The sequence below is a fragment of the Bison bison genome, unplaced genomic scaffold (genome assembly GCF_000754665.1).
Source record: "Bison bison bison isolate TAMUID 2011002044 unplaced genomic scaffold, Bison_UMD1.0 scf7180017864377, whole genome shotgun sequence".
In the NCBI taxonomy this organism is placed as follows: Eukaryota; Metazoa; Chordata; class Mammalia; order Artiodactyla; family Bovidae; genus Bison; species Bison bison.
Window position 1 is genome coordinate 6,135,838 of NW_011494949.1, and position 23,199 is coordinate 6,159,036.

Consider the following 23,199-nt stretch of genomic DNA (forward strand, 5'->3'; position numbering starts at 1 on the left):
AGAGCTAATGTAATTCTTTGGGGGTTGCAGGAAATGCCGAGGAGATGGGATTGGGATTCTCTGCAGCCATGTTTGAGAGCTCAGTTAAGGGAGATTGTACCTGATCATTTTCTCTCCCAAGCAAGAACATTGTTTTATTTAAGCCAAATTTGCTGCATACGAGATGCAGTGAGCTTGCTGAATATTCATTTGCAGCTCTGTTCATCAAGTTTTTATAATCCCTTTTATTTTCCTTTGACTTATAATTGGTGTTTTTGCATATTTATGATCTGTTTGTTTTAAGCTGAGGACCTGTTTTAAATTCTGTGATGTCCTTTCTCCCCCGGCCCTGTGCAGTTCACTCACAGAGAAACCATGGCTTTGAGGGATGGGGTTTCCTCAGTACCAGGAGCCTCACCCCGCATTCAACTGGCATGTACCCTGACTGCTGACCTCTGTGAACCCTGTAGTTGGCAGCCCTGAGCCTAAGATAAGAATGAGTACTGAACAATTTTAAAACTCAAAGTGAAAGAGGAAAGTGAAAAAGTTGGCTTAAAGCTCAACATTCAGAAAACGAAGATCATGGCATCCAGTCCCATCACTTCATGGCAAATAGATGGGGAAACAGTGGATACAGTGGCTGACTTTATTTTTCTGGCCTCCAAAATAACTTCAGATGGTGACTTCAGCCATGAAATTAAAAGACACTTACTCCTTGGAAGGAAAGTTATGACCAACCTAGATAGCATATTAAAAAAACAGAGACATTACTTTGCCAACAAAGGTCGGTCTAGTCAAGGCTATGGTTTTTCTAGTGGTCATGTATGGATATGAGAGTTGGACTAGAAGGAAAGCTGAGCGCCGAAGAATTGATGCTTTTGAACTGTGGTGTTGGAGAAGACTCTTGAGAGTCCCTTGGACTGCAAGGAGATCCAACCAGTCCATTCTGAAGGAGATCAGTCCTGGATGTTCATTGGACAGACTTATGTTGAAGCTGATACTCCAATACTTTGGCCACCTGATGCAAAGAGCTGACTCATTTGAAAAGACCCTGATGCTGGGAAATATTGAAGGCAGGAGGAGAAGAGAATGAGATGGTTGGATGGCATCACCGACTCTATGGACGTGGGTTTGGGTGGACTCTGGGAGTTGGTGATGGACAAGGATGCCCGGCATGCTGCGGTTCATGGGGTCACAAAGAGTCGGACATGACTGAGTGACTGAACTGAACTGAAAAGAGTCACAGAGGACCTGAGTGGCCACCAAATCCTTGCAATAATTTCTCGAATGTTTGAAGACAGTGAGCTCCCTTCCTTAAATGTCCATTTCCCAGGTGAAATAACCCAGCATGGGAATTAAAGACTCAGACATAGGTAAAGTAGATTAACTAATGAGAACCTACTGGATAGGACAGGGAACTCTACTGAGTGCTCTGTGGTGACCTAAATGAGAAGGAAATCCAAATAAGAAGGGATTTGTGTATGCATATAGCTGATTCAGGCTGCTCAGGTGGCTCAGTGGTTAAGAATCCGCCTGCCAGCGCAGAAGACATGGGTTCCATCCCTGCATCGGGAAGATCCCCTGGAAGAGGAAATGGCAACCCACTGCAGTATTCTTGCCTGGAGAATCCCATGGACAGATGAGCCTGGGGGGCTATAGTCTGTGGAATCTAAGAGTCGGACACAACTTAGCAACTAAAGAGCAATAAATAGCTAATTCACTTTGCTGTACAGCAGAAACTAATACAACATTGTAAAGCAACTTTACTCCAATAAAAATTAATTTATCAAAAAGAAGGAACGCTGCTCAGCTCATTTTTCTTTGGTCACCTGACTCAGTTAGAAACAGCCTCACTTTGTTCCTTTGCTCTGAGTACATGGACACACCAACAACTCCAGCCTCACAATCAAGTGCTCCGTGGACCACAGTGTGGCCTCCAAACTGCAGCCACTTAAAAGGACTTTAAATGATGGAGGCGCTTTATAGCATCAAATACAAATGCTCTCTAAAGGAAAACCACATTAGCTGTTTTCAGCGCTTACACAGGTCTCTTTGGAAATTCTTCAGAATCACTTTCCCCATGCCCTAGTAGAGAGTTGAATTGCGTTGAGTGAACCTGTCCTGACTTGTTTCCTGGGGCCATGTTTTATTTAAGCCAAATTTGGTCTTGTGGCAGTGGTCCAGGGCAATCCTTTAGAGTCTTCAGGGGCTTACCCTCCAGTCTCTGAATATGTTAGAACTTTGTTTCTTCACCGATAAGATGAAATAACAAGAGGGGCCACCCTCCTGGGTGTTTTACTTTCTGGACTCTTGCAAGGATGAAATGAGGTATGTTTGGAAGATCAATGATGATGCTGTGAAAGAAACAGAACCAGTTTGCTGGTAGATACCAGCCTTCCCACCAGCACAGGACGTGTTTTATGCATCTCCTGAGACTCACAGACAAGTGCTGACGACTCCTCCACGATGCATGTCAAGTGACGACGGGGATGTGGAAAGTGACGGAGGACCCTGCCTCTGTGACGAGTGGGCCGAGTCCGGTTTGCACAGAGTCTGGAGCATGGGTCACACTCCATTTCAAGGCCTAGTTTGCATCTTCAGGGAAAACCCAGACTAATGTTATTACCTTAAACAATTTATTTTCTTCACGATGTCCCTTGAGAGGCCAAGTTTCCCCTCCTATTCTCTGACAGATGTGAGAGTGGCTAAATGAAGCAATCAGATAAAAGAAAGCATCAAGACAGTATGATGTTATAAAATAAATCCAACATTGTGAAAATAGGATTTTTTTTACTATGTCTTCTGGGAAACAAAATGCTGTGATATTAGTTTTGAAAAGAAAATCTCAGCTGCATCACTTCCTTGTGCCTGGGTTCCCTAGAGTCATAATATGAATGCGCCCTCTTGAAAGAAAAATGCTCTAGGGCATCAGTCACATTTGTAAATGTGTGTAGTCATTAAAATACCAGGACTAATTCTATTAACCTTAGAATACGGCACTTTAGGATGAAAGCAGGTATCAGCAAACTGCTTGTAATTTGATTAAATTTTCCACCAGAAGAGAAATCCCATAACTGCTTGGCATTAAAACGCTTAGCTGTTTATTTCTTGAACATTTCTTTGCATATCTGAATAAAAATCCATAAATGCATTCTTTCCGATTATCTGTAGCCACGGAGGGTTGGAATTACATGTTGTTTGAAGCAATGCCACATCCATTGCCCAGATTAATGAACAAATGACCAAAAGAAGGCTTTTCTTTAAGAACCTTGACGTCACAAAGCTGCCAGGATGCTAGGTTAGGCCGACAGTGTAGTAACAGAGACATCCCTTTCATACTCCCTTTTAGGGGAGCCCAGGGCACTGAGAATGGCTTCATTCAATTCCCTTGCTTCCATTTGGTTCTTATTTTGGAGAAACTGACTTCCTAAAATGTTTGCATCTTTGATGGCATTTTTAAGGAAACAAAAGAAGAAGCTCTCATAGATAAGCATGGTTATTATTATTATTATTTCCGCTGCACCTAATAAGGAGAGAGACAGTTCTTCTAATTCTGGGCCATCTGGTTTGTGTTAGGGCTTCTCATTCCTGCACTCTTTGGGTTGCTGTTCTTCAAAGCAAACCCAGCAGTGACACAGTTTGCAGAATCTTTGGTGAAGTAAGAGATGGTCCTTTTACAGAAGCGAAGGGTGACAGGGCTAAAGTAAGATCGTATGGACAGTTGAGTGTTCTTCCTGGGCAGGACAATTACAGGTTGTTTTCAACTTTTCTGTATTTTCTCTTTCACCCCAAATTTTTGTGAACCCAAATTGTTTTTATGAACAGAGGAACAAGTGATGTGCTTTGAAAGGTTCCTATATTCTTACACAAATACTAGGTAATGGGGAATATCCCTCCTCTAGGCTTAGTGAACACAGGTTCCATGTGACAACAATCTGTATCAGTCACCTAGTGTCATAATAACACTGTGTAAGAACCATGAAATCTTGGTGCCCACAGTAGTGGACTATTGGTTGGCTGCCAGTCTCTGTTCCAAGGGTACCTCATCTTCCTGGGACCAGTGGGCTGGTCAGGTCATGTTCTTTTCCTGATGAGATACAGAAGAGGCACCCCAAACATGCCAGACCTTCCAAACCTGGGCTGGATCTGCTCTCGGTTACTCCCACCCACATTGCATTAGCTGTAGCAGGTCACATTTGTTGTTGTTCAGTCACTCAGCCGTGTCCGACTCTTTGCAACCCAAGGAATGCAGCACGCCAGGCCCCCCTGTCCTTCACCATCTCCCAGAGCTTGCTCAAACTCCTGTCTGTTGAATCAGCAGTGCCATCCACCATCTTGTCCTCTGTCATCCCCTTCTCCTCCTGCCTTCAATCTTTCCCAGCATCAGGGTCTTTTCTAATGAGTCAGCTTTTCACATAAGGTGGCCAAAGGATTGGAGCCTCAATTTCAGCATCAGTCCTTCCAATAAATATTCAGGATTGATTCCCTTTAGGATTGACTGGTGTGATCTCCTTGCAATATAAGGGACTCTCAAGAGTCTTCAACACCACAGTTCAAAAAGCATCAATTCTTCAGGGCTCAGCCTTCTTCATGGTCCAACTCTCACATCCATATATGACTTACTGGAAAAACCACAGCTTTGCCTAGACAGAACTTTGTAGGCAAAGTAACATCTCAGCTTTCTAATATGCTGTCTAGGTTTGTCATAGCTTTTCTTCCAAGTGGATCACATGGCTGAGCCCAAAGATAAGGGAGGACAGCAAAATCACCTGTGAGAGGGCATGGACCCAAGAAGCAGATGGGATCCATTTTTGTTAAATAAATAAAAATGTTAGTTTTGGTACAGAAATAAAATCAACCTTGGACAGAGTCATCTCTTTGGAGACTGTTGCCCATGTACCTTGTGTTGTGTTCGTGAACGATACACGCTCACCCTATTGAGTGGCTCTTTGTGTCCTCAGATCCTGGCCAACGTGATCATCTTCATCTGCGGGAACCTGGCGGGGGCATACCATAAGCACCTCATGGAGCTCGCTCTGCAGCAGACGTATCAGGACACGTGCAACTGCATCAAGTCCCGGATCAAGTTGGAATTTGAAAAACGTCAGCAGGTAAAATATACGTTCGGTCTTACTTCCACGTTATCTGAGATGTTATTGGAATGATGTTGTCACTGCTAACGTCAAGGCTGCAGTTCATCCGCTCACGGGCATCAGCAGGAAGCCAGTGTAGCTGTCCAGCCGTCCTGCCTGCCCAGCTTTGGGCTGTATGCCCAGTGGATTGAATTGTAACCCGAAGAGCAGAGATGGCATCTTCAGACTCAAACCCAGCCTGCACCCCCAGGATCACCCACGTGCTGACAGGTACATCAACCACCACCAACACGAGGCTGGGAAAATTCAAATAATGATGATGATTGTTATAGTGACACTTGGTTAAGACACTCATTGTTGGTCACAGCACAGTTCTCTGTGATAGTGTTTGTGGCCAGGGTTTGTCCCAGCTGAAATCTTCCTGTGCCATCAACAACACTTCGTATAGTGCCTGTTTTCCACCTGGGATGTTGAAATGGGATGAGATGATGAAATGAGATGAGATGTGTGAACTTGTCCTTGAGGGAGATGATTGGAGTTGGGAGGGAGGGTCTGGTGGGGAACAAGTTGTAGTGTCAGGGGCTGTCCTACAGTCATTGCTGTGGTGGTTCATGGACACATACATCAGAAGAATACATGGGCTCTGATGACACCCTGTGAAAATAAGAAATGGAGATAAACCAAGGGTGGAAGGAGCAAAGCCATGTGGGCTTATCCAAGATGGTGGCCAGCAGATGAAGCAGACGTGCTTTGGAGGGGAAACCAAGCGGGGATCCTGTACTTGACACATTTAACTTCAGGTCTCAGCAGAAGATCCATGTGAAGAGTTTTCTTTTTGCCCTTGAGTTTTCAAATTTATCAGCAGGAACCCAGTTGCCATCTCTAAAGATGATGGTTAGCATGACTCTCTAGCATGAAACCCACAGTCCCTTCTCTGAGTGCATCCATCAGCATTTGGCACATAATTGTGTCACTATCACTCATTAAATTGTGTTTAGTCCATTTTATATAATTTTATTAAAATGTATTATGGTGATGAGAGCAAAAAAAAATCCCTTAAATACTTATACTAGACTTTTATTTGTGTATGAATTGATGAATAGTAATTGTACTCCTTTTTGAAAACAGGGAGTTCTGTTTGTTCATCCAATAAATATTAATTGAGCACCTAGATTGTGGAGGGCATGATTCTAGGCATTGGCGTGTGGCTGTGAATATTGCTTTCTCACTGATATTAGCAAATCTCATGGTTTGTTTTAAAAACATTTTGTTTTTCAACATGCATAGCAGAAGTATTCAGTAATTACTGTTTAATTCTTTGGTCTTTATGTATATCAAACTCTGGATTGCATTAAGAGAAATAGACAGTTGTTAACATGAGACAGTTAACCAGTAAAACTTCATATACTGTGCATTTATCCATGTTCAGTAATGGTTCAAATCTAGGTTCTAGAAAATTCCGTAGTTGCAACACACAGTGCTTAGTGTTCACAGTTGTTCCCTCTACAGAGTTCAGGTGTTTTAAGGTAGACAGTTTCCTTTTTCAAACAGTGGTTACTGGATAAGTTTGGTCCTGCCAGTCATATTTAACTTTCTTTTCTATCACCTTCACCAAGGTTGGGAAGAACTGAAATTCCAAGTCAGAGGATTGTATAACCTAATATTTATAGTACCAGCTTTGACACAACACTAAATCAGGCTGTTGACCTTTTCTACACTGCCTCTTTCCATGAAGAGACCTTGAGCAGCCAAGACGAGGTGTCATCCCTTGTCATGATGATCTGTGGGTCCATGCAGTCAGAAAGGCCATGCTCTGACCTTACATGGCTCCAGAACTAGACCAGTGAGGCACACCTCGTGTTACAGACTTCATAGGACCATCATGGGAGATACTATTAGGGCATCTATTTACAAGTTCTAGGAAAAAGAGTCAAGGATCTTTTTAAAAATATGTGAGGAGAAAAAGGACACTTGGAAGAAAAAGAAGAACTTATACTAATACTTTGTTGTTGTTCAGTCGCTCAGGTGTCTGACTCTTTGCGACCCCATGGACTGTGATGCCCCAGGCCTCCCTGTCCCTCACTATCTCCTGGAGTTTGCCCAGGTTCATGTCCACTGAGTCCGTGATGCTATCTGACTGACCATGTTATCCTCCGCCACCCTCTTCTCCTTTTGCCCTCAGTTGTTCTCAGCATCAGGGTATTTTTCCAACGAGTCCACCATTTGCATCAGGTAGCCAAAGTATCGGAGGGTTAGCTTCGGCATCAGTCCTTCCAGTAATGTTTAATAAAATATAATTTGACACAATGTATGAATTTTGCTACCAAAGTTGGGAGTCAACTCTCAGGGTCTGGGGCCCAGAATGCAGTACTTCTGTTAATATTTTGAAAAATATGTTTATAGGATAGAATAAAGGTCCATAGTTGTTTTTTTTTTTTTTTTTTTCAGTTCAGTTCAGTTCAGTCGCTCAGTCATGTCCGACTCTTTGCGACCCTATGAACTGCAGCACACCAGGCCTCCCTGTCCATCACCAACTCCCGGAGTTCACTCAGGCTCACATCCATCGAGTCGCTGATGCCATCCAGCCATCTCATCCTCTGTCGTCCCCTTCTCCTCCTGCCCCTAATCCCTCCCAGTATCAGAGTCTTTTCCAATGAGTCAACTCTTTGCATTGAGGGGCGAAAGTATTGGAGTTTCAGCTTTAGCATCAGTCCTTCCAATGAACACCCAGGACTGATCTCCTTCAGAATGGACTGGTTGGATCTCCTTGCAGTCCAAGGGACTCTCAAGAGTCTTCTCCAACACCACAGTTCAAAAGCGTCAATTCTTCGGTGCTCAGCTTTCTTCACAGTCCAACTCTCACATCCATACATGACCACTGGAAAAACCATAGCTTTGACTAGACGGACCTTTGTTGGCAAAGTAATGTCTCTGCTTTTGAATATGTTATCTAGGTGGGTCATAACTTTCCTTCCAAGGAGTAAGCGTCTTTTAATTTCATGGCTTCAGTCACCATCTGCAGTGATTTTGGAACCCCCAAAAATAAAGTCTGACACTGTTTCCACTGTTTCCCCATCTATTTCCCATGAAGTGATGGGACCAGATGCCATGATCTTCGTTTTCTGAATGTTGAGCTTTAAGCCAACTTTTTCACTCTCCTCTTTCACTTTCATCAAGAGGCTTTTTAGTTCCTCTTCACTTTCTGCCATAAGGGCGGTGTCATCTACATATCTGAGGTTATTGATATTTCTCCCAGCAATCTTGATTCCAGTTTGTGCTTCTTCCAGCCCAGCATTTCTCATGATGTACTCTGCATAGAAGTTAAATAAGCAGGGTGACAATATACAGCCTTGACGTACTCCTTTTCCTATTTGGTTTTTTTCCAGACTAGCGTGTAATTAAATGGGAATGAAAAATTCCCATAGTTAATAAAATCAGTAAAGTATAAATGTACAGATTTAAGGAAACAAATAAAAATTAGCCATTGGCAAGCTAGGTACCCTTCATACAGAAGAGTGGCCTCAGAGACCATGACGCCAGTGTTGCCGCAGACCCAATTAGGGTCTGAGGATTCCGTGTGCCATTTCTTATCCATCCGTTGCCACAAAACATTTTTTAAAAAATGTTCTTGACGTGTAGTTGATTTACAGTGTTGTGTCGAGTATAACAAAGTGATTCAGATATGTATATATATATATATATCTGTGTCTATATCTATAGATAGATACCTCTATATGTCATGTGTATATTGTATGTTTGCTTCATTCGTAGTCACCGAGGCACACAACAGTGTCCTTGAGAGTGCTTCTTCAGGCGTAGTGGGGTGTGCTAAGCAGCTGCAAGAGGATTTGTCTCAGCCCCCATCTGGATAAAATCTATGGTGTCCATTTTAAGGTCGTATTTCCAGTTACCACAGAATGAGTTGATGCTCCTGGAGGCTGAGGGTCGCCATTTTGAATAGTTACTGGGCGCCTTTCACAGCTTGACCCCCTGCCACGCTTAGACCTTGGGGAGGAGGGCAGATGTCCTGTGAGCCCAGGAAGCTGGTCCTTCTGCAGCCCCGCTAGGGGTTATCAACACATAGTTGAGATTACTGGGAAGGCTCTAGGGATTCTACAGTCTTATCAAAATCGCTCAACTCTGTACTTTTTTTTCTTCAAATTTTGTGTTTTTCTTTCCTAGATGCAAATGAGGTAAATATCTAGTGATTAAAACCATTTTTGAACAACGTGGCTATTTGTACTCGAAGATTTGAGGATAAGAAGGAATGAATAATGTTAGCAGAGGTTTTCTTGGTGTTTGTGTTCTTGCCCTAAAAATGCCCTCGTGGATAAACACTAATTTTTTTCTTCTTAGTAAGTGAGAAACTTAATGCACTCAATTAGTATTGAAGCCACCTTTGGGGCCTGAAAGCGGTGTGTTTTGACTTTTGTCTTGAGTTTCACATCCTGCAGTAAAAGCCATTTTTTGTGCACCGTGTCAGTGCAATAGAGGCTCTTCATCAAATCCGAGTCAACAGAGGTGTTTCTCTCTGGAGTATGTAATAGGCGCTCAGGAATTGATGAGAGCTGGAGTCAGGGCAAAACAGAAACCCTCTCTCATAACTGCTGGGGCAGTGGAAATAAATGTGGCCTCTGTAGGACTGAAAACTAGGTTTGCTTTTTTTATAGAGAGAAAATAAACACTCTTCAATTTATATGTTGTCTTTGTTTTCAAGTAATGTAATTGTGAGAATCTTTATGTGGACTGCCTTCTTCTGGAAACACCCTGTGGGTTAAATATGCTACAATATGCCTTTCAGTGGAGAATACTAGTCAAGTGAGGTGGGGACACCGTGTTATTCCTGAATCTGTTCCCCACTGTGCGGGCTTAGTGAACCAGTAGGCTCCCTGCATCTCCTTGGGGACAAAATTGTGAAAATTTCAATGGAACAAGTAAGTGGCCTTTTGTGTTCATGGTTGGGTTGATAATAAATGTATCCATCTTTATCCTGATACTATAGCTGGTAATGTTAGGGCATTACCAGATGTATTGCACAAATCATTTAAAATGCTAGGTAGAGTGTGTTGGAGCTGTTTCCGGTTTGGGATGTGAAAATGTGGTTCCTTTTCATGAGGGAATGGGTAAAAGAAGGAATGACATTTGTTGGAGTCCTCTTAATGTGCCAGGCTGTCTATTTAGTGCTTTCACATTTGCTGTGGTATCAGTTTCCTACTGTTGTAACAAATGACCACAAGTCCAGTGGCTTAAACAGAACAAATCCAGTGTTGCATAGTCCTGGAGATCAGAGGTCCAAGATCAGCCTCATGGGCTCTATCACGGTGCTGGGAGCACTGGACTCCTGAGGCCCTGAGGGCAGAATCCAGTTGCCTTTTCAAGCTTCTAGACTAGCCTTCCTGCATCCTTGGGTCCAAGCCGCTTCCTTCATCCTCAAATCCAGCAGCACAGATTCCAGCCTCTCTCTCCTCTCTCTCTGTCTTTCTCTTCACCCACTTCTCAGATCTCTGACTGTGCTCTTGCATCTTCTTCCTGTCCTTTCATTATCCCTCCTACCTCCCCGCCATAAGGATAATCCAGGAAAATCTCCCCACCTCAAGGTCCTTAATTTAACTGTATCTTCGAAGTTCTGGGTTTGCCATGTAAGGTAACATAGTCACAGGTTCTGGGGATTCTTAATCGAACAGGGTGCTTTTTACAGGTTCATTATTCAGCCAACCATCCTGTCTTCTTAATATACGTATGAACTCTATGACCTAAGTCTCTTTTCCCACTTAAGTCAAAGTAATTGTCAAGTTACTTGTCCAAGACCACTCAGCTCTTAAGTGTGGATATTTCTGCCTCTCATGTTGGTTCTGCTAAGTTTTTTGGAGTTATCTTTGAGAATAGAGATTTCTCTTTCCCATAAAGGACTTTTTAAGTTAACTATTTTTTTTCCATTACTAGTTACATAAGAAAGCGTAAGACAGTATCACACACTTATCTGACGTCATTAGGTTATGCATGGCCATGGTAAGCAACATATTATCCATGAGAATGTTAGAAATTTACATGAAAGATCATTCCCACAAGAAGCCACAGTGTTAAATCTGTCTGTGGCTGGATTTCCATTCTGTGATGGACCCTGCAGGAAGACCACCTGAGTTGAATCTTGGTTATGTGATCTTTTTGTATGACCTTGGTCAAATTCCCTCACTTCTCCATGTCTTGGTTCCTCTGATGGAAGTTGTTCTACTTAATTTCTTACCAAATTTCAGAGTGTTCTACTTAATTTCTTACCAAATTTCAGAGTCTTTCTAGCATTCAAAATGATGTCCTGTTAAGAGTGATCATGAGCTGGTCTTGCATTGAATTCTCATGACATCATACCCTCAGTTCAGTTCAGTTTAGTCGCGCTCAGTCGTGTCTGACTCTTTGCCACAACATGGACCGCAGCACACCAGGCCTCCCTGTCCATCACCAACTCCCGGAGCTTACTCAAACTCATGTCCATTGAGTCAGTGAGGCCATCTAACTATCTCATCCTCTGTTGTCCCCTTCTCCTCCTGCCATCAATCTTTCCTAGCATCAGGGTCTGTTCCAAGGAGTCAGTTCTTTACATCAAGTGGCCAAAGTATTGGAGTTTCAGCTTCAGCATCAGTCCTTCCAATGAATATTCAGGACGGATTTCCTTTAGGATTTACTGGTTTGATTTCCTTTCAGTATACAGGACTCTCAAGAGTCTTCTCCAACACCACAGTTCAAAAGCATCAATTCTTCTGTGCTCAGCTTTCTTTGTAGTCCAACTCTCACACCCACACATGAATACTTGAAAAACCATAGCTTTGACTAGATGGACCTTTGTTGGCAAAGTATGTCTAATGACATAATGCCCTAACGTTAAGCAAATCAGCTGCCACCCTGGTGAAACCATTGACCGCACTGAGGCTGGAGGGAGAGATAGGTGCTGGCTATGCCATCCCCTGAGTGCTCTCCATAATAAGTTCCCTTCCTCCTTGAAGCAAACAGATCAAACAGAGAAAAGTTCTGCTGTGTCTGCTAGAACATGTGATGGAGAGTCCTTCCAAACCCTTTTTTATCAGCCCCATGTCACTCCGTTGGGGAGTTTACTTTTCACCAGCAGAATGGATGCTGTGAGGCAATCACACAGCTGCCCACGCTGCAGGACTCGTCATTTACCCCAGTTGTCTGCATCTGAGTTGGCACATGGAGCCCAGGGTGGAGCATCTCACAGTATATGCCTCTTGATAAAAGCCGAATTGGGTGAGCTCAAGAAGAGTTCAAGCTAGTGAGACTTTCTCACTGCAGTTCCTGAAGCGTGAAAGCAGCAAGTTTTAGTAGAAATGTTACCCGTGACCTTTGGGTAGGATCATGCGACCGGCAGAGACAGCAGAGGATGTTGTTCAGTCACTCAGTGTGTCTGACCCTTTGCGACCCCGTGGACTGCAGCACGCCAGGTTTCCCTGTCCTTAACCATCTCTTGAAGCTTGCTCAAACTCATGTCTGTTGAGTCAGTGATGCCACCCAACCATCTCATACTGTGTCGTCCCCTTCTCCTGCCTTCGGTCTTTCCCAGCATCAGGGTCTTTTCCAATGAGCAGAGGATGAGAAACATTAAACATCACATGGTATGGACAGTTTGGTTCAGATAGGCTGACCCCACCTGTGTCCTCAAAGATCCTTAATGAGACTTTCCTCCCAACCCCACCCGATCCACTTTTTATCCATTTTATTTAATAATCGATTGTATAATTTTTCCTTTGATATCTTCTCCTTGAAGAAGTTGTGTAATTCTTGGTCACCGCTTCTTTCTGTTTTATTAAGTGAGTAGTTACCTACTTTTCTCCAGCTATCGTTACCTTGATGGAGAGGACATAGTCCACCTGCCACCTCTTTTCCTCGGCACTCCTTCGTGATAGAGCGAATGATGGAGAAGACAGCACCTGTTTTACTTGGAAGTTGTAACAATGAAGGGTTGAGAGTTCATAAAAGAGTTCTCTTCACAGTGTTTACCATTTGAATGCATTGGAATGGAGTTCAAGAATTGCTTGAACAGTTTGCACTGCATTGTATCCTACTGATTGCTTCAGTTCTCACGAAGCTCAGCTATTATGTCTCATTGAGAAATACTAGGGTAATAGATTTCAGGATGTCGCAATGTATATTATGCCATAAGGCTTATGGGTACTTTTGATGAGAAATGAAAATGAATTCCAGAAAAAATATATAAGTAACTCTCAAACCATCAAGCCCGAAATATTTTCGGATGAGTCCTTTAGTTACAATGGATGGGATTAGAACATATTTTCAAAGACTGCAATGAGGGCCATGCTGTGAATGTATACTCTGGCTCCTTTAAGGAGAAATCAATAATTCTACACCAGTGATCAAGGGCAAAGAGGAGGAAGACAGCTGGAATCACTGTCAAATCATGATGCCTAATGAAGACTGCCACTGCAGGAGGCTAGTAATAGGGGCTCAAAATAGTACTAGTGTTCATTCTGTAAAAAGTTAGACATCCTGTTCTAAACGGAAAAAGTAAAATACAGTTATAGTAATTAATCAAGCTGATTTTTAATTAATTAAATATATACAAATGTCTTTTTGTATAATGACAGTAGAAAAGCTGGGCTTCTCTGGCAGCTCAGACAGTAAAAAATCTGCCTGCAATGTGGGAGACCTGGGTTTAGTCCCTGGGTCGGGAAGATCCCTTGGAGGAGGGCATGGCAACCCACTCCAGTATTTGTGCCTGGAGAATCCCATGGATAGAGGAGCCTGGCAGGCTGCAGTCCATGAGGTCTCAACAAGTTGGACATGACTGAACAATTTTGCACAGTAGAAAAAGGTATATGGTAAAATAAAACCTCCAGAAATTTCCTCCCTGTAAGCTACTTGAGCAAAACCCCCATCCAGCGTCCATGGTTAGGAAGCCATTTGCCTGTCTTGTTTGAGAAACACCTGGGGAACATTTCTATTACTCCAGATCATCACAGGTTAATCTTTGTTGATAATACTGTTGTTTGGTTGCTCAGTCATGTCCAACTCTTGCGACCCCATGGACTGTAACCATCCAGGCTTCTCTGTCCCTGGGATTCCCCAGGCAAGAATACTAGGGTGGGTTGCCATTTCCTTCTCCAGGGGGGATCTTCCTGACCCAGGGATCGAACCTGTGTCTCATATCTCCTGCATTGACTGGCAGATTCTTTACCACTGAGCCAGCAGGGAAGCCAGTTGATAATACTAGAGAAGCACACACACACACACACACACACACACACACGGACACACACACACACAAAGGAGAAGCACCTGGTTGTGGTATTTTTGGCTTCTGAAAGTTGTCAGTTTCCCTTGGAGATCATCTGTTTTTTTTACTCTGTGTTGTGGTGTTTTGATGCGGACAAGACTCTATATAGCAGGCAAAAAATAATCTAGTGGAAATATTCACGTAAGATCAACATCACTTGATATGAGTAAAATAAACCCAATAAAAAAGAGTTCCAGAATCAGTCCTTTGGTGGCAGTCTCCATTCTTCTGGTATGCATCACACACCAGAGAAAACTCAAAATCAAAGTCAAATGTCAAGTCTCCTGTGATTGCAATCGTGTCTTACTTCCTGCAGACGTAACCACAGATAGTCCAGGAGGATACCTGATAGTGGGGAAGAAGGCTTTCTGGACTCACTGGCGTGGGAAGTGATTGATTTTCTGTGTTTAATAGCTTATCACCATGAGCACAGTCACAGATAAAAATACCTCGCGTGGCCCTAGGGCTGTGTTTACCGAACCACAGCACCCACCAATGTTTCTAACAAATTGAAGAGCATGAGTTAGGAGCTTTAGAATTTTGTTTGTGTGTGTATGTTTTCGAACAGTGTTACTCTCTGGAGTTTTCGCTTTTTAAGTTGTCTGAAAACTTCTATTTCACAGTTTTGTCTTTGATTATCTGCCAAGTGCCAGGGGATTAGCCCAGGGAACAGAGTAGTATTTTAGTAGTAGGCTAAAGGCCCCCCCGTGTCTTTGGGCTTATATTCGAATGGCAGGAGGTGGACCATAACTGTCTGAAGGCAGAATTCTCACGAGAAGATACAGAAAGATAATGCGACAGAGCTAACTGGGATAAGCCGAGGGGCATGTTGGAGGGGCCAACCAGGGGCTTCTCTGGGGACGTGACAGCTGAGTTGTAACATGGATCCCGGGAGGATGTGTCCCTGCGATGGCACGATGAGCTATGCAGGAGTGGGCCTGCAAAGGTCCAGGCTCAGGAACCAGATTGGCCTGTTTGGGGGACACAGAAGTCAGTGGGATTGTTGGGTAAGAGAGGAGAGTGGAGGGGGAGACAGGAGCTAGATGCTGGACCACATACTGGGCCTCGCAAGGTGAGTGAAGGACGTGGGGCTTTATTAGATGTGGAGTGGAAAGTTACAAAAGCGTTTTGAGTAAGGCAGTGACACGAACCGACTAACGTTGTGTTTATCTTTTTTTTTTTAATTGAAGTGTAGTTGATTTGCAATGCTGTGTTAGTTTGTGCTGTACAGAGGAGTGATTCGGTCATGTAGACATTCTTTTTATTTTTCCCATTGTGATTTATCCAAGGATATTGAACGTCGCTCCCTGTACTATACAGTAGGGCCATCCTCTCAATATATGTACCAGTTTGCATCTGCTAATCCCGAATTCCCAGCCCTTCCCTCCCCTACCCCCTCTCCTTGGGCAACCGCAAGTCTGTTTTCCGTGTCTGTGAGTCTGTTTCTGTTTGGTAAGGAAGGTCATTAATATTACTTTTTGGATTCCTGATCTAAGTGATATCATACGATATTTGTCTTTGTCTGACTGACTTCACTCAGTGTGACAGTCTCTAGGTCCATCCACGTTGCTGTGAATGGCTTTATTTCACTCTTTCTCTGGCTGAGCAGTATTCCACTGTGTATACACCACATCTTTGTCCATTCATCCATCAATGGACGATTAGGTTGTTTCCATGTCTTAGCCATCGTGACCAGTGCTGCTGTGTACGTAGGGGTGCATGTATCTTTTTGAATTTTAGTTTTCTGGCTAATATTCCTAAAGATCTCTCTGGCGACTGGTGGAGAGTGGATTGAGGAGGAAGTGCAGGCAGGATGACCTCCTGAAAGCTACAGCGATAGTCCAGGCCTGAGCCAGGAAGAGCTTGGGTCAGAGTGGACATATTCAGGACTCATTATGAAATGAAACCAGTATAGATCACTGTTGGATTAGATGTTGGGTGAGAAGAAAATAAAATAATCAAGAAAAATTCCTAAATGAAAATTCCAGCCATTGGATCATGGTTGGTGTGCCACTTCTAAGATTTTGGGGTCTTTGGGAATGATGTTGGTTGGGGGTTAGGAGTGGAGTAGAAATCAAGAGATGAGTTCTGAACAGTTACGTTTGAGATCCGTAGTCTATGTCCGAGAGGAGATGCCACGTTGGCAATTGTAAATAAAATCCAGAGCCAAAAATGTAAATGTGGAAGTCATCAGTGTATGAAGTGAAGTCACTCAATCGTATCTGACTCTTTTAGACACCATGGACTCTAGCCCACCAGGCTCCTCCGTCCATGGGATTCTCCAGGCAAGAACACTGGAGTGGGTTGCCATTTCCTTCTCCAGGGGACCTTCCCGACCAGGGAATCAAACCCAGGTCTCCCACATTGCAAACAGACACTTTAACCTCTGAGCCACCTTTAAAGGACAAAATGAGAGTCCCTAAATTAAAATACGCTTACTCCTTGGAATGAAAGTTATGACCAACCTAGATAGCATATTCAAAAGCAGAGATATTACTTTGCCAACAAAGGTTCGTCTAGTCAAGGCTATGGTTTTTCCTGTGGTCATGTATGGATGTGAGAGTTGGACTGTGAAGAAGGCTGAGCACCGAAGAATTGATGCTTTTGAACTGTAGTGTTGGAGAAGACTCTTGGAGTCCCTTGGACTGCAATGAAATCCAACCAGTCCATTCTGAAGGAGATCAGCCCTGGGATTTCTTTGGAGGGAATGATGCTAAAGCTGAAACTCCAGTACTTTGGCCACCTCATGCGAAGAGTTGACTCATTGGAAAAGACTCTGATGCTGGGAGGGATTGGGGGCAGGAGGAGAAGGGGACGACAGAGGATGAGACGGCTGGATGGCATCACTGACTCGATGGACATGAGTCTGAGTGAACTCCGGGAGTTGGTGATGGACAGGGAGGCCTGGCGTGCTGCGATTCATGGGGTCACACAGAGTCGGATACGACTGAGCAACTGCACTGAACTGAGGGAAAGATTAGGGTTGGAACAGACAAAAATGAGCCAGGACCAATCCCCAAAGCACACCAATATTTGAGAAGAAATAAGAGGAAAACAGGGAGCCATTCACTGAAACAGATCACCCATTATGTGAGAGGAAAGCCAGAGAGTGTGGTTCAGTAGAAGCCAAAGGAGGGAGTTTGGGGGCCAGCATTCACCTTGGTCCAATGGTGCGTCACAGAGGGCAGGGTGTGGGGACATGACCACTAGCCCTGGCAGCCTGCCTGTCACCTGGGCAGAGGGGTTAAATTGAACGGGAGGTGAGGAAGGGCAACTGTGAGTACTGATGGCTCCTTTGACACGTGTAGCAGGAAAGAGGAGCCAAAAGTGCTCCTGTTTTACCATTTAGCTTTTCTACTGCAGTGCGGGAGACCCCAGTTTGATTCTTGGGTCAGGAAGATCCACTGAAGAAGGGATAGGCTACCCACTCCAGTGTTCTTGGGCTTCCCTTGTGGCTCAGCTGGTAAAGAATCCGCCTGCAATGCGGTAGACCTGGGTTTGATCCCTGGGTTGGGAATATCCCCTGGACGAGGGAAAGGCTACCCACTCCAGTGTTCCAGCCTGGAGAATTCCATGGACGGTATAGTTCGTGGGGTTGCAGAGTCGGACGCAGCTTTCACTTTCTTTCTTTCACTGCCATGATATAAGGAGGAATTTGCATATATTTAATTAATTACAAATCCTTGATTAATTATTGTAACTGGCCAAGACATTTTAAAATCAATTAATTAATTTCGGGCTGTGCTGGGTCTTCGTTGCTGTGTGCGGCTTTCTCTAGTCGCAGTGAGTGGGGGCTACTCTTCGTTGCGGTATGTGGGCTTTTCACTGCAGTGGCTCCTCTCGTTGCGGGGCATGGGCCCTAGGGCACACAGGCTTCAGTAGTTGGGGTGTGCAGGCTTCGTAGCTCTCCAGCACATGGAATCTTCCTGGACCAGGGATCGAACTCGTGTCCCCAGCATTGACAAGTGGATTCTTAATGGCTGGACCACTCAGGAAGCCCCCAGTCCAGACTTTCTTTGCCCAAGATGGAGAGCAGTAGTGTATTACGTATCTTACTGTGACGTCTCTGGTAGCACATGTTAAGCCATTAATAGGCTGTATTGTATTACATCGTTTCCCCAGCATGTCTTTCTTTTATTCTGGATCTTCGATTCTCAGGAAGGGATGGGCAGAGGAATTGATTGATTTTCTAGAAAGAAGCTCAGTTGCTGGAGTACATTACTGATTACTGTGGTACTGCCCCATTTATGCAGGTTCTTGTTCTGATGATGGCTACTAGAAAGTTTTGAACCCAAATAGAAACAATGAGGGCTTCCCAAGTGGCACTAGTGGTAAAGAACCCACCTGCCAATGAAGGAGATGTAAGAGACGTGGATTCAATCCCCTGGGAAGCGTTGGGAAGATCTCCTAGAGGGAACCATGGCAACAACCCACGCCAGTATTTTTGCCTGGAGAATCCCATGGACAGAGGAGCCTGGCAGGCTACAGTCCATAAGGTCACACAGAGTCAAACACCTCTGAAGCGACTTAGCATGCACACAGCACGTGCCAGATGACTTCATTTCCTAGAGAAGTGGCTTAGAATAAAAGCAGGAATATTTTATCATTGACTGTAGAATAAGCTCAGACCAATCAGATGAAATCTAAGGCCCCAGACCACGCAGGCATCTCAGCCCTGAAGGAAATGAACATTCTTTGGACAACTTTTAGCTAATTGTGTGACATCTTTGTCACTCCGGGACAAGATCCAGTAGTTGGAGGAAGAAAGGTGCATTAAAGCAAAATGCAAAGTCCAGTCACGTGATGCAGGGTGCCACCTGTGAAGATGTCCTTGCCTGGGCTCCTCTCAATGGCCCTTCGTGTCCGTGGGTCAGGAGGAGTCAGAACGTGGCCACCATCGTGGCAGCTGCCTTTACCGCCAGATGAAATGACGTGGGTGAATTTCCCAAAGGCATCACCCTTCTAGCAGGCCTGCCTGGGGCCCACTCCTGAAACCTGACTGTGACTTCTTGGGTGGCAAGGGCTGTCTATTATTTCATTATTTTTCCTTATGTTCATAGAACCTGGCACAGTTCCCTGCATGGAATAGGCCAGTTCTCAGATCAGTCAGTCGTGTCCGACTCTTTTTCAACCCTATGGACAGTAGCCCACCAGGCTTCTCTGTCCATGGGATTCTCCAGGCAAGAATACTAGAGTGGGTTGCCATGCCCTCCTCCAGGGGACTGTCCTAGACCAGGGACTGAGCCCGTGTCTCTGGCATATCCTGCAATGGCAGGCGGATTCTTTACCACTGAGTCACCTGCCAGGGAACATACTATTACACACCAGCTGACAAGACACATTGGTGTATCCTGTGCGTCTCTCTCTCCCTCCCCACTTCCTGTCATCTCTAAGTTCAACCTTTATCATGCAAGTATTAATTATGTAGCGACATGGAAGTAGTTGGTTTAACTTGGTCATTACCAGTGGTCCCCAAACAGGATCCTCAACAATTTATAGCAACCCCTGGACTCCTGAGTGATCACACACCATCTTGATTCACCATTCACACATCTTTCCTTCTGTCTCTTCTGAACTCTCTGCAGATTAAGAGTTCTTATGAGTCAGCTCTGAACAAACCCCGATGCTGTCAGATACGTCTTTCCGTTATAAGGCTCGCTTACATGGTTATTCAGGGAAGTAATATTTGGCCGCATTAAATCTTCAGAAAGAATAAACGGCAAAACTCTGCCATTTCCTGTCCTTCCAGGCCCATATGCCTCTCCCCAAAAGTTTCTAGTACAATTTTGGCTGAGATGTCTGTATGAATGTGTGTTGTTTAAATCTCATTGTCATAGAAAGGATCGACATCTTTCCAGTAGGGAGCGTACACACGGATTGTGTGTGTGTGTTTGTGTATGTGTTATGAATGATACAGTTTTATGTCAGAGATAAACTACAAGTGTGAAATCACCCAGCCATTAGGTTGATCCCGATCTGCTGAAAAACATGCATTTAAACCAGCCTGTATTGAAATGCTTGGCTCATGAATACAATTGTGATAACAATTTGCAGGATAATGAATCTTTAAAACAGCGTTAGATTTTGACATTGATGAATACAGCACTTAACATAATTACTGTTTCAGATCTCTCCTGGTGAATTTTATTATCAAGTTGAGAAAAAAGTGTTTAGAGGGAATATTTAGGAGTAGGTGTTCTGAAGGGTGGGTCAGCACAAATGTCAACAACAGATTCTACTCTTTAAAAGGGGCAGAGAGGAGCTCAAAACTTGGGCTCTGAAGACGTAACACTTTCAGATGAGTGAGCTTTTTGAAAAGCTGTGAGCAGGATTTTGAACACTTCCTGAAAAACAGAGGGGGATCCTTTCATTAAAGAGCAATGGACTTCATCAGCTGATATACGTGAACATCAAATGGGTCAACTTCTATACCAGAGAGAACTGAGAGATCTCTCAGAGGTGCTGATGAATAATGAAAACTACTTTTAAGCTTGCTTTTAAATGAAGTTTGCTTTTTATATGTGTTCATGAAAGATGTTCCCATCATTTCCCGTGGTCTTCTGTGTCTAAAGAAGAAATGGCTAATACAACACTCCAGCTGAGAAGAGATCTGGAAAAGTTACTTTTCGGAGAAAGTTCTGTCCTTTCTCACTGGTCAGCTTTTCTTCATCAGATGCCCCGTGAATAGAGAGATGAGAAAATTTTTTAATTACTAGTTTATTTTAATTGGACGCTAATCACCTTACAATATTGTGGTAGTTTTTGCCATACATTGACATGAATCAGCCGTGGGTCCCCCATCCTGAACCCCTGTCCTACCTCCCTCCCCATCCCATCCCTCAGGGTCGTCCCAGTGCACCGGCCCTGAGCGCCCTGGAGAGATGAGAAATTTGAAAATCAAATGCTATCAGATATGTCCTCAGAGTTACTTATTTCCCTCCGAGGAGGAGAAAACAAAATCTGTCTCTGTTGGTGCCTGTCAGCTGGTCCCACCCAGGATCTCTGACTTGTTTTTCTCTCTCCCCAGTTTTAGGCGGACACTGTTCTACCCACCAAGCACACATGCCTGTTTGTCACAGGCGCGGAGGCCTCTGTTCTCCATATTTGTGTTGCTCAGCTTTCAGCTCTGCACACGTTTTCAGTCGCTCTCTCTGATCGATGGCTCTCAATGCACTCATTCTGCCTCCCTCTTTCCTTGGGTTATAAACTCATTTGCATTCATACCACGGACTCAGAATGAAACCGGACCCCATTTTTTCCCAGACCACACTTTGTCATCCTGTTTCTGTCAGTGCCTCTCCCCATCTCAGCCTCAGCCCACGTTTAAATCCCCCTCTCTGCTTTATCCTTTGCCTCTCCCATAAAGCCAGCTGTGTTTCTGCCGTGTCGTTTATATTTGCAGTTCCCACCGCCACCTCCTGAGTTCGTGTTGCTGCTGCGCCCTGCCCTCATCAGATTCATGCCATGTTGATCCTTGAAAGGCATGGTTAGTATCAGGGCAAAGCTGAGCCCATAAACACAACGACCTGGTTAATAATGCAGTGCCCTTGAGCAGCTGTTCTTCGAGCTGTTTGTGAGAGGCGGTAACAGCGAACTGTGAGTGTGGCTGTGGTTCCTCATCCTTTGAGTTTGTGGCTGTGGTTTCGAATCCTTTGACACCCCTTGATACCCGCCTGACTTGGGGAAAGTTGTGTAACCTTTCTGGTCTTTGGTTTCCTCATCTGTACAGTGGGTGTGTGTGTTAGTCCATCCAGGTTGCTCTAACAAGACACCATGAGTGGAGTGGCTTGTAAACAGCAGAAGAAATTTGTTGCTTGTAGTCCTGGAAGCGAAAGTCCAGGTTTTGGGAGCCAGCATGATCAAATTCTGGTGCAGACCCAACTCAGGTTGCAGACAGCTGACTTCTCCTTGTTTCTTCACGTGGATGAAGAGAGCTCTCTGGAGGCTCTTCTATAAGGACTCACTGCTCATCCCAGCAGTGAGAACTCTGCCTTCATGACCTAATCACCCCCCAGTGCAGGCCATTTCCTCATGTGGAGGCTAGGATTTCGATATATGAATACCAGGGGGACGGATTTCAGTATATGAATACCAGGGGGACAGATTTCAATATATGAATACCAGGGGGATGGATTTCCGCATATGAATACCAGGGGGACACAAACAGTCAGACACAATAATGGAATAATGACTTTACCTACCTCTGTAGAATTTTGGTCATATTATACATTTTTATTATCACTGAGCAAGGGCATGTTCTCAGTAAATGTGTGTGTGTGTGTGTGTATGTATGTATACTCCCTATCCCCCGTTTATACAAATACATATATATTTACTATCAGATTGGTACAAAAGTAGTTGTGGTTTGGGACTGTGAATTTTAAATCATTACAACTAGGCTCAAACACACCTCTATTAATCAGAATAGGAACCATTACAGTCTACATGTTTTTGCCAATAAGAAATAAATTTGCTTATTCTTGTAGCATAGAAATCCATGCTTAGGGATTTGAGGAACTCTTGGAAAGCATTTTCTGCATCCTGCTGGTTGTGCAAGAGTTTTCCCTGCAAAAAGTTCCGAGAAGGGGTCGTTGGTTGGCGAGAGGTCAGGTGAATACAGAGGATGAGGCAAAACTCCGTAGCCCAATTCGTCCAATGTTTGCAGCATTGGTTGTGTGAAGTAAGGTCAGGAGTTATTGTGGAGAAGAGTTGAGACCTTTCTGTTGACCAATGCTGGCTTCAGGCATCGCAGTTTTCCTTGCATCTCATCGATCTGCTGAGCATACTTCTCCGATGTAATTGTTTAGCCAGGATTTAGGAAGC

The 23,199-nt window shown here is 44.1% G+C and overlaps 1 protein-coding gene across 1 annotated transcript in view; it reads left to right on the plus strand.

Annotated features, from left to right (window-relative positions):
* Positions 1-23,199, plus strand: part of ADCY2 (adenylate cyclase 2 (brain)) — a 450,411-nt gene that overhangs the window by 221,068 nt on the left and 206,144 nt on the right. The window contains exon 4 of the mRNA XM_010857150.1: positions 4,941-5,090. Within this exon, the coding sequence (XP_010855452.1) occupies positions 4,941-5,090 (150 nt within the window). The remainder of the gene's footprint in view (positions 1-4,940; positions 5,091-23,199) is intronic.